At 36.1% G+C, this 12,454-nt stretch overlaps 1 protein-coding gene across 26 annotated transcripts in view; it reads right to left on the bottom strand.

Moving 5' to 3' along the window:
* Positions 1–12,454, bottom strand: part of DST (dystonin) — a 499,064-nt gene that overhangs the window by 15,390 nt on the left and 471,220 nt on the right. For all 26 annotated transcript variants that reach the window (XM_055263445.2, XM_063632850.1, XM_055263432.2 and 23 more), the window contains 6 exons: positions 12,171–12,330; positions 9,573–9,767; positions 8,937–9,065; positions 4,221–4,364; positions 3,022–3,210; positions 743–872 (listed from right to left, as the gene is read on the bottom strand). In XM_055263445.2, the coding sequence (XP_055119420.2) occupies positions 743–872; positions 3,022–3,210; positions 4,221–4,364; positions 8,937–9,065; positions 9,573–9,767; positions 12,171–12,330 (947 nt within the window). The remainder of the gene's footprint in view (positions 1–742; positions 873–3,021; positions 3,211–4,220; positions 4,365–8,936; positions 9,066–9,572; positions 9,768–12,170; positions 12,331–12,454) is intronic.

Consider the following 12,454-nt stretch of genomic DNA (forward strand, 5'->3'; position numbering starts at 1 on the left):
GAATGAGTTTAAGTAACTTGTCCAGGGTTATGTTTCTCAGTTTGGTAAGTGTTGGAGACAGCCAAGGAGTCTGGCTATAGGGCTCTTAATAGTTTACCTTGTCTCCTTGTGTAGTAAGTAATTACAACAGCTCCGACATCATTTCTTTTTAATTAAAAAATTAAGTAATATGCAAAATGCATTTCCATTCAGAAATGCATAAAACATATAACACAAATTGTGTTTCTTTTAAATCTTCTCCAAGCTAACTATGATTGTTTTTAATGTCATGTTATGTTGTTAAAGTAGCTCAAGAAGTAAATAGAGCCTGAAGTCACATGAACATGGGCAAAAGCTATCAGATTGCTGGTCACCAATGAACAACTAAGTCATGAAGATTATCCATGTCATGGTCATTTTTGTTATGTTCAGTTTTAATGTTATATATATAATGGAAGAAAAATGAGACAATGCAAAGGGGGTGATGGTTTCCATTCTTATTGTAAATTTTTTCAATTTTCTTCTAGCTAATATGAAAGATACACTTCAAGACAATAAAGTTACATATAGAAACCTGGGTATATTTTTTCTTTATTTTTAAATAAGTTTCTACAATACTTGAGCACATGTATTCCTTCTAGAAAGTATTTCATGATATCAAGTGCTCATGTAAAATCACCAATTGCCCCCAAATTTCAAATAACTCAAAAGAAAATTAGCTCCCTTATTTATTGACATTTTAAAGAAACTGATCACTGCTTACTTCCTGCTCGTCCCTTATCCAAGACTGGAATATGGGATTGTAATGAAGAAGGATCAGCAGCTCTCCTCTTATAGGTCTTCGTTACTTTATCAACATCAGGCTGTTTTCTAGTCATTTCCTCCATGAAGGTCTGAAATGAAAGAAATGATGTCAATCAAATAAGAGTTACTACAGAAAATCATCTTTAGAAATGAACTAAAAACAGGAGGATAAAAGAACCATTTTATTATTTCTGAAGAAGCATAAATCATCATGCTTTATTTTTAGGGTAAAAAAAATCTAAACCATCATACTGCAGGCATTTACTAATTTCTAAAGAATATAAAATGTGGCCGGGTGCAGTGGCTCATGCCTGTAATCCCAGCACTTTGGGAGGCCAAGGCAGGTGGATCACCTGAGGTCAGGAGTTTGAGACCAGCCTGACCAATATGGTGAAACCCCATTTCTACTAAAATTACAAAAATTGGCAAGGGATGATGGTGCGCGCCTGTAGTCCCAGCTACTTGGGAGGCTAAGGCAGGAGAATCGCTTGAACCTGGGAGGCAGAGGTTGCAGTGAGCCGAGATTGTGCCACTGCACTCCAGCCTAGGCAACAGAGTGAGACTCTGCTCTGTCTCAAAAATAAATAAATAAATAAATTAAATAAATAAATAAATAAATAAATAAATGTTATTGCTTGTAAAGAGAGTAAATTGAAAATAAAAATAATTTGTTTTAGTTGAATAACATGCATGGACACGTGGAGAAGTCACGTGAATAAAATAACCTGTCTGTGCATCAACCAAACTCAAGCTTCCAAGCTCCTCAGAAGAATCTTTAGTGAGCATCTGTCTACAAACAAACTAATTAGCTGGGATGTTTCCAAGAACTTTGCTGTGGCACATTTCACCTACATATTTGAAATACTTAAGATGGCTTTGATTAGGCAACACAGTGAAACCCTGTCTCTACAAAAAATTCAAAAATTAGGCCAGGCGGCATGTGCCTGTAGTCCCAGCTACATAGGAGGCTCAGGTGGGAGGATCACTTGAGCCCAGGAGGTTGAGGCTGCAGTGAGCCGTGACTATGCCATTGCATTCCAGCCTGGGCAACAGAGTGAGACCCCGCCTCTCAAAACAAACAAACAAACAAAAAAGATGGCTCTTTGATATATTATGACATAATGCATCCACATTTAATGTGGACACATCAAAATATTCATAAATAGGCTATTCCAAGGATGGTAAAAACTATTCGGGTTAAAGTAGTTAAAGTATACTACCATTGTATTTAAAAGGTTTAACTATCTTGCCACTGCTTATCTCATCTCCTTGGGCTTATTATTATTATTTACTAGGTATCCCTCTATTTGAAATATGCAACAAAGGCTGAGGAAAGGCAGAGACTGTGAAAAGTGATGGGGAAAAGGAGACCCAGACAAAAGGGAAAACTGAAGTAACACCTTTCTGGAATATTTGTCACAATGAAGAACTCTAATACCTCTGATTACAGGGAACATGACCGGGTACACTTAGGGCCATTATAGACGTTGATGTCTTAGGCTTTGAAAACACACACACACACACACAATAATGGCAACATTAATTGCTTAACCAACTGAGCTGACACTTAATATTTCTCTTTGTAAATGCATATTAAACAAACTGTGAGCAATCAAGTAAATCAAAGTGAGTGTGACACCCATCATTTGAGTTTAAAACAAGGAGGATATATAGGAAGACTGCTTTTTCTAAGAAAGACAACACGTTCCCTTTTTCATACGATGTATTTCAAGTGATGACAGTCATCTTCGCAGACATAAAAATGCAGAGCAATCAAACCTTGTTTGATTAACTCAATGTGAACATAATGCATCCACATTTAATGTGGATACCTTAATGTGGGTACCTTGTACCCACTGAAGCCAGGGAGGTGGAGGCGGGTGAGACCACCAAAAGAGGGAACAGAGTGAGAGAAATCGAGAGCTGAGGATAACACATAAGGAGTAAGGAGAGCTGACATTTAGAAGGCAAAAGGGAGGGCAGGAGTGAACGTGAGACAATACCATGAGTGTAACCCCACAGAGGACAAAGAAGTAAAGTTTTGCAAAGGTCACAGAGGGTTCCTGTAAAGAGAGGTTTTAGGGCAGTTGCAGAATTGGAAACACAGTTGTAAGGAGCTGAGGAGTCTGAAGAAGTGAAAATAACAAGAGCAAAGCAATGTTTTGAGAAGTACAGCAGTGAAAGAAAGAAAATATCTGAGATAATGGTTAACAGGAGTTAGGATTATATTTATTTTACCTGGTGTTCTGCAATGAGTGCTTTCACCTCTTCGATCTCCTGGGGGATGACTTCTTTATCCTTATCAGTAAGTGTAGTTTCAGCCCATTGCAACCAAGCCAGCAAAGCTTCCAACAATTCCTGTTTGGCAATAAGCCCAGCCAGAGCACTTGCTAATCTCTGCTGATGTTGCTTTGCCCAGGCCAGCACCTGTCAGAGAAACAGAAATTTTTCTGAATTTCCTCCAACTTAGTAAAATAATTGCAGTGATGTAGAATAAATAAATTTTAAATGAAAATTAGGATCATCCTGAGCTAGACCCATAATGCTTCTGGTCTTTTTAGATTCCATTAGTGGCATCAAGATCTGGCTTGAGGAGGACATGAGAGCCCACGATGATGTTCATCATCTTCAGAATTTAAAGATGCATGTCAATCACTCAGGCTTCCTTTTGCTTTCTAATTTGAGTTCAAATATGCATTCTCTGAAGGATCAGGTAAGCTTACTCCATGTGGCACAGAGCAGACATGTAAAAAGCTAAGATATTGGCAGGGCGCGGTGGCTCACGCCTGTAATCCCAGCACCTTGGGAGGCCGAGGTGGGCGGATCACGAGGTCAGGACTTCAAGACCAGCCTGACCAACCTGGTGAAACCATCTCTACTAAAAATACAAAAAAATTAGCTGGGCATGGTGACACGTGCCTATAATCCCAGCTACTCGGGAGGCTGAGGCAGAGGAACTGCTTGAACCTGGGAGGCAGAGGTTGCAGTGAGCCGAGATCACGCTACTGCACTCCAGCCTGGGCAATAAATCGAGACTCCGTCAAAAAAAAAAAAAAAAAAAGCTACGATATTAAATACAGAATTAATTCACTTTATGTATATCAATTCACTCCACCAGTATATACTGCTCTGAAACACCATCCAACTGCTGGATTATTCAACAGAAACAATGTGGAAGGAGGCCAAAATGTTATACAGTGTACTAAATATTTGCCTTCTAATTTTCCAGGGACATAGCTGCAAAATTTCTTTGAGCTTTTAAAGAAAAGCGAATTTCAGAGATTGTAATGCATACAAGAAGCATATTTAAAAGAACATTTTCTATGTAGAGGTCTCATTTTCCCATGGCCATAAGTGCATCTTAATTCCTGAAATTTCCCACACCCCTCAACTCTCAAAGCTATTGCTACTCTGACGATTATCTGAGACACACTGACCTCCTCAAACCTCGCCCGGATGATTGTTATCCAGTGCTTAATGGTAGTGATGGAGTCGGGGTGGCAGATAGCCAAAACGGTGTCGCCCATAGTGGTGGCTTTATTTAGTTCAGCTCTCTTTTCTTCCAGTTTCTTCATGAATTCCTACAGCAGAAACAAAGACTTCAATTAACTGTTGGCATTGGCTGAAAACAAAACTCTGGTGACATTTGTTTGACTGCCAGAATTAAACAAATAAACAAAAACTTCAATTGGTTTATTCACAGTGAAAATCATCTACTAATTGGGGAGGAAAAGGGGACAAAACAGAAAACAAAGTACTTTCTAATATGTACTTCAAAATACAAGTACAGTCATCTCTTGGAATCCAAGGGGAGTTGGTTCCAGGATACCGTGCATAATAAAATCCAATGACGCTCAAGTCCCTGATATAAAATGATGTAGTATTTGCATATGACCTAAGTACATCCTCCCCATATGCTTCATATCATCTCTAGATTACTAATAATGCCTAATACAATGGAAATCATTGTAAATAGTTGTTATGCTGTATTGTTTAGGGAATAATGACAAGGAAAAAAGTGTGTATATCTTCAGTACAGATGCAACCATCCGTTTTATTTTTGAATATTTTTAACCATTTTATTTTTGAATATTTGGATACAGAGGGCCAACTTTATAGGATACTTCATGCTTTAAAAACTGTATTATACAAAAAATAACTCTCCGAAATTTAGATATAATTATATTATTAATGGAGAATAGCATTGGGAGAGACAGTATTACTAGAGATAGAAACAATATTGATTGACCAAAAATAAGTTCTAACAAATAAGATAAGGAGGTTAATATTTAAAATAGCATTAACTATGCCAGGAAATATAGGAGCATGAATAAAAAAGTACAAAGTAGACAGAAGCCTGGGCAAGGAAAGATAAACGTTTGGGAGTATGGGAGAGAGGGCCCAAAGTGTCTATGCAGTAAAAAGTGAAGGGGAGGTTGGAGAGAGTGAGCCTGACAGCACGTCAGCCCATGTGAGAACTGTCCCTTTAAAATGCCAGTAAGAGCCACTCTCCTCTGTTCTGGCAGTTCTAGCCAGTCTCTGTGAGCAAGCAGAATGAACAAAGCCTTGACATCCTCAAGGATGATCTTTCAAATAAATGTTTTACAAATGTCACACATACTTAATTGTACTTTCTACCATCGGAACTATATCCATAGATACACAGACCACAGAACTCTGAAAATGTGATTACAAAATGAGAATCTTTGCCCTTAAAAATGTGACACGCTTCCAAAATCTCATATAGAATGTTAGAGATCTGCAAACACCCCAGTCTCTCTGGACACCTGCACCAAGAGCGATTACTTGATTATACAATGAGTGCCAGAGGCCACAGACATCGATGATGCCCATGCTACTCACACTATGTGAACGGGGGTGTTCACTTTGAAATATAGGTGTTTTACTATAAAAGTACTACAAGAAAACCTAGAAAAAACTCTTCTGGACATCGGCCTAGGCAAAGAATTTATGACAAAGATCCCAAAAGCAAATGTGACAAAAACAAATATAGACAAATGGGACTTAATTAAATAAAAAAGCTTCTGCACAGCAGAAGATAGAATCAACAGAGTAAACAGTTAACCTACAGAATGGGAGAAAATATTTGCAAATCATGCCTCTGAAAAAAGACTAATATCCAAAATCTGCAAGGAACTCAAACAACTCAACAAGAAAACAACAAACAACTCCATTGAAAACTGGGAAAAAGACATGAACAGACATTTCTCAAAAGAAGAAATACAAGCATACAAGCAGCCAACAAACACATGAAAAATGTTCAACATCACTAATTATCAGAGATATACAAATTAAAGCCACCCTGAGATATCATATTACACAAGTCAGAATGACTATTATTAAAAAGTGAAAAAACAACAAATGATGTGGATGCTGAGAAAAGGGAGTGCTTATACACGGTGGGAATATCAATTAGTTCAACGTCTATGAAAAACAGTATGAAAATATTTCAAAAAACTAAAATTAGAACCACCATTTGACCCAGCAATTCCACTACTCGGTATCCACCCAAAGGAAAAGAAATCATTATATCAAAAAGACAACAGCACTCATATGTTCATTCCAGCACTATTCACAATACCAAAGTCATAGAACCAACCTAAGTGTCCATCAACAGTTGATTGGATTAAAAAAATGTGGTACATATATACCATGGAATACTATGCAGCCATAAAAAAGAATGAAATCATGTACTTTGCAGCAACATGCATGGAGCTGGAAGGCATTATCCTAAGTGAAGTAACTCAAACAGAAAATCAAATATCACATGTTCTCATGTATAAATGGGAGCCAAACAATGGGCGCACATGGACATAAAGATGGAAATAATAGACACTGAGGACTCCAAAAAGCACAGAGGGTAAAAGGGGCCTGAGAGTTGAAACATTACCTATTGGGTACAGCGTTTAACATTTGGATGACTGGTACAAAACAAGTCCAGTCCCTACTATTACTCAATATACTCATGTAGCAAACATGTACATGTACTCTCTGAATTTAAATTTATATGATATGTTTATATGTTTTACTCTAATATAAGTGGCCTTTTGTTTTAACCTCTGTGAAGCAGCTCTGTGTCATACCTCCTACTCTGGCATTTTGCTATATTAAGACTGTTCGGTCCACAAGATTAAAAGACTGTGTTTTATTCATTTTTGTGTTTCTGGTAATTGGTTCAAAAGAGTTGTGATTTGCTGAATAAATGCTTTTTAGACCTTTTATTTACAAGTTTACTATAATGGAGTCAACGTTCAATTGACAGCACACTCTGATAACACCTACTTTTTAAATATCATAACTTAAAAAAATTGTCATTTTCCCAATACAGGATCCTCCTAAATGAAAAACATTAAAAACTCCAACATTGTAAGGAAGATAAAAAAAAATAGGTTAATCTAACATCTGTGTTTCCCCCAGAGAACAGCGGATACAAATAATGTACTTTCAATCACTTCTACACCTAGAGGAGCCAAGGTTATACCTAGAATTTGGTGGACTGGACTGTCAACATTCCACTGAATTCTATGCCCTTCCAACTTAGTCTGAATCTTACCTTACCGGTTTGTTCTCATGTGGGAAAGCTTGCCATTTTTAGAAACTGGATATACTAAGAATAAGAAGTCTCTAGTCCTGGTGTTAAGAAATTAAATATTCTGTTTTTCTTTGATTGGTGAATGGTGAATGTATGAAGGGAAGCAGAGGAGATGGAAAAGAATGAATAGTGTTACTGCAAAATATTATTAAGAAATGTTTTATAAAATTACAGGTAATTTTATGCTATTTAAAAATAATTTGTTGTAAAAGCCACTACCCCTGCTCTGGATACTTGCCTTCTGGAAGTTTCCTGGTCCTGCTGTGAGAGTGGTGATACCACAAATAGGCTCCTTTCTGTAGGGTGTTAGATATGCACAATGGGCTTTAAGTGGTGTCCAGCAAACATTTATTGCTACTCTGAGACCCAAACCTAAGTATGTTAATGGAACTCAATGCTGGCTGATGGTAAGCCCACAGTAATATAATATAAACTACATTTTCAAAATACTGAACTGACTCAAAAATTTATAATAAATTTGATGTAATTGTCTTCTTCTTATATTCTAGCTTCAAATTTAAACGGTGTATATAATATATAGCATTTCATTCTTCCAGAAAATGCTATGCAAGCTTGTACCACTTTTTAAATGACATGGCAATATTTCATCCCTATAGATTCAGCAACCCATCTTTGATAGAGGGTATTAACATAACAAGTCTCTACACATGATGTAATCCATGCTACACTAGAATTAATGATGTATTTCCAGCCTGACCTCAAAAGACAAAGTTATTTACTGGTGTTTAAAATATCCTTTAAAGTTAATAGGAAATGCTGACGTCAACACTACATTGAGCGTTATCATTTCAAATTCTTGACTTTTTGAGGCAAAGGTTAAAAAACATCTGTTAAGAGATATTTGGATCACTCTCTGAAGGGTTTTGGCAAGTTTCATGCATTGTCGCAGGAAAGATCTTGATTTGAAAACTCAATAGCCAGATTTAGACTTGGTTAGTTATTCAATAGAATATTGGCTTATGGAATTCATTTTTAAAATTTTTAATGTATACCATAGGTTACTTCTAAAAAGGATTTAAAAGGCTCTTGATTAAAAACAGAAGCAGCAGAGGCTTAAAAATAGATTTAAAGATGAGTTATTAAATTACCTGTGTGTCTTGTTTACAAAGGGCAAAATGACTAATTTACCATCCTACGGGTATAATTTTATAAATGCCAAACTGCTCATTAAAGAAGTTTTATTTTTGAAACCCACATAATAACTGCAACAATCTTGACCAATTTTGGTCAAAAGCCAAAAAGCCTAGATAAGTCAATATGCTTCCTTGAGATAGGAAACAGAGTAACTACCTTCCCTAAAAAGGAAACATAAAAAGACAGGTACACATACATGTGTGTGGGTGCACAGGGACATACATATGTAAGCAATGTGGACAGAAGTACACTCTCAAATGTACCAGGTGTTTAAGTATTTCTCAGGAAGGAAAATACTCATGCAGTTGATATTTGTAATCACGAATCTATTTTCCCTGCTTTGATTTTCTAATTTAGCTTTACTTAGCATTTATATATTACTCACTTTATGCTGATCAATGAGAGTCCGGAGAGCATCCTCATCATCTGGGAGGACACCATGGAAACGCAGGGTTTGCTCTGCCTCAGCCAGCCACTCCAAGAGGGCATGTACCACCGAGTGGAATTCCTCTGCCTAAGAGTTCACACACACACACACACACACACACACACACCGCAAACAAAATTCCCAAATATGCCTGTTAGCACAATTTACAAAACTGTATAGTGGATTCATCCCTTCAATGAAAAAAAAAAGTTTTAAATTGCTTCATTACTCCCATTAAGAAGAGATACACATATTTTATAAGAAAACACTTAATACATAAAAAAAGCCTACATGAAGAAAACTTTACCACTTTAACAACTTGATTTTAGATGAATGGCAGTCCATCATACTTCCAAGCTGAGACATTAATCAAGCAGCACTTCTGTGTGAAGATTAGAATGCCTCCCTCTAGCAGTAATTTAACTTCATGGGGGAGGGTGGGAGAAGGATCAAGGCAATGATGCTATTAGAACTTCCTTCTTCAGACTGTCCTGACTGAGACACGAGGGCCTCACAATTTTTTACTAGAATAGTTCTTGTTGAGGTTTCAATACTTTTCCCATTACACCCAGCTCTCATTTACATGGTTTTTACCTGACGCAGGGCTGCTTCTAACCGTGTTTGCTTTGATATGGAAAGTGCACACACGGTCTCCCAGCGTGTGCTTAATTCCTGCATCTGGACCTTGACCCAGGAGGAGTCATCCCGACTGCCTTCTATGAGTTCTCGGGCTGAGCGCTTCAGGGCCTGCACACTGCTGGTCCTCTTCCCCAACTCTTTTTGGAAGGCCTAAGAAGACCATATTTTGAAAAATTAATTTTAATTACAAAACCAAAACAGCAACACATACTGTTTGAGATATATATGTGCACATAACATCATGTACAGATATCTAAGACCTACAGTTTAATAACCATATTTCTGGCAGCATCTTCAGAAGATAAATGACACACTGCTCCTATTTGAGCACCATCAAGAACAGTCTTGTATAAATTTGTTCAGTCCTGTCACATTCTCATGAGAAAACAAGGTAAGATTACCTTATTTTAAAATGACATATTGGATTTAAATAATGGCAGCCAGCCTTCTTTATTTCAATTTCATAAAACAATGCATCAAATTCCTTTTTTTAATGATTCTTTAATATGGTGTCCCAATTCCTCTCAGATCACCAGTGTGAATGTCAAGTGGATGCTGGCTTTGGCACTACTCTAAGAGATGTATCTAAGAAGCCAACAGAGGACTAAGCAATCCTGATGTGTGTACCACGGATGTCTTAGAGATAATGGCAGGGAATTCCACAGGAGTTGGCAGATGGTCTTTTATTCCTATAACACTCCTTGGTCTTTCATATAACTTAGGTACTAACTCATAATGTCAAATTTTAGAGGCTTAAATCCTTGTCTTTCACCTTAGAGGAAAAGCTTCTGGGTTTTTTTTTTTTTTTTTTCCTGCCTAATTTTGACAAACTTTGATGTGCCAGGAATTAAATTCATTTATTTTGGCCACAGACTGATCTAAGAAGTGAGCCCAGTGCTCTTTATTTTTGATCCAAGAGTCTGTGTATGCAACTAGATCTTTCAAACATTAATAACCAACATTCTGTCACAATAAAATTAATGTGTTTTTAAAAAAAATCATCATAAATGAATATTACCATTTGGCCATATCTACAGGTTTCTATTCTGATACTCAGATCATTCACAAAAGTGAGCCTATCACAAAAGTGATTATTTGACTGATTCAACTCTAACAGTTATAAATGAGGTGTGCCTGCAGAAAGATACAAACACACACGTATACACCAATACACACATTCACACACACGTAAACACACATGCAAATGGTATAGTATCTAAATATCCCATTTATGATAGGACTAGTCCAATAGTTTTCAGAAGACTTTCCAAAGCATTTTGCATACTTGAACTTCTTGAGCCTTCCAGTTGTATTACTAATGCCAAATGATTAATTCATTCTTGATGACCTTTAATATATAAAAGATCTGGCAATTACCTAGAGTAGTAAATATTTAGACAGTGAGCTTACAGAAATAGCATTTATGTAAAAAGTAACATTACACTATTCATTACTCATTGAATAAATGCCAGAAAATAGAGAAGTTTGTATTAACCATACACAAAACATTTATTTCAATATAAGCAAAGCCATGTGATTTTTAAATTTTTAACTTTTGTAGACCTGACCAATGTTCTTTATTTATTCTTTTATTTTATTTTAATTTAGTTTGTTTCACTTTTCAGGTGTAACAAACTCTCTTATGGGTATAATGATAGAATAGAAAGAAAAAAGGGAAAATAAATATGCAATAAGACTTTTAAAAAGAATGGTAAGATCAAAATAGCATAACCAATATAAAGAGAAAATTATAAATGGAATAAGTTTTCTGAACTCAAATACTAGAGAGAAGAAATACAAGATGAATTCAAGTAGAGTGAGGTAAGATATTTTTATATAAAGTCAACTCTGATACAACTATTCTACATTAGTACTATGCTTCATATTGTTTCCAAGGCTAAGTTGCTTTATATCATTTGATCATAATTTCGGATCTTACACTTAGTTGGACACCTTGAATATTACCTTTGATTTACATGACTTGACAGTTTTACATATATATTAGGAGATTTCAAGGAAGCCAGTTTTCTTGAAGTAAATAATAATCAAATCCCTTATAGCACAAGCTGCTGACTCATAAATTGCTATAATTCAAGGGGCAAGGTTAAAACAGTTTTGGTTTGGTATTTTTAAAAGCAGTTGGTCATGACCACCATGGATCATGTCACAAATCTACACACTTATGCAATGACTTAGTGTCAGGTCACTGAATGAATGATTTTAAATTTTATTACATAATTGTTTAAGTACATAACTAAAGATAGTAAAACATTCTTGAAATCTGTTTTAAAGCACCAGAGAATGAAATCACTTTCCAAATTCTAAAAAGGTTTTAGATCTGGTATTTCACTGACACTAAATAATATTTCCCCATCACTTTTAAAGTTTGCTTCCAGGTTCTGCTCAAACGGATATATATTTCAACAATAAAGACTGTTATGTTGTATGACCTATAGTCTCCTGATTTTAAAAGGCTAATTTAAATGGTTTATATTTCCTTGTACACTCAGAATAATCAAACAAGATAAAATAAAATGTCCCAGATAACAATACCTTGTGATTATCGATCAGATTCATCACTAAATCAATGTCTCCATGAACAGGCTGGTCTTCTGCCAGCTGGGGTTCAACTCTATATAACCAATCAATGAGAGCCTGTAGGGCATCTGTGAATTGTCCAGAAAATAACAGGGCTTCCTCCAATTTGTTTTGTCTAGGGAAAAAGGTAGAAAAATTGATCCTTGCAACAAAAAACATCACTCATATATCTGAACATCTAAAATTAATTGATGAAGGTTGAGTGGTACTCAAGAGGAAGAGCAGTATATTGGTATTCA

Source organism: Symphalangus syndactylus, chromosome 23, assembly GCF_028878055.3.
Source record: "Symphalangus syndactylus isolate Jambi chromosome 23, NHGRI_mSymSyn1-v2.1_pri, whole genome shotgun sequence".
Lineage (NCBI taxonomy): Eukaryota > Metazoa > Chordata > Mammalia > Primates > Hylobatidae > Symphalangus > Symphalangus syndactylus.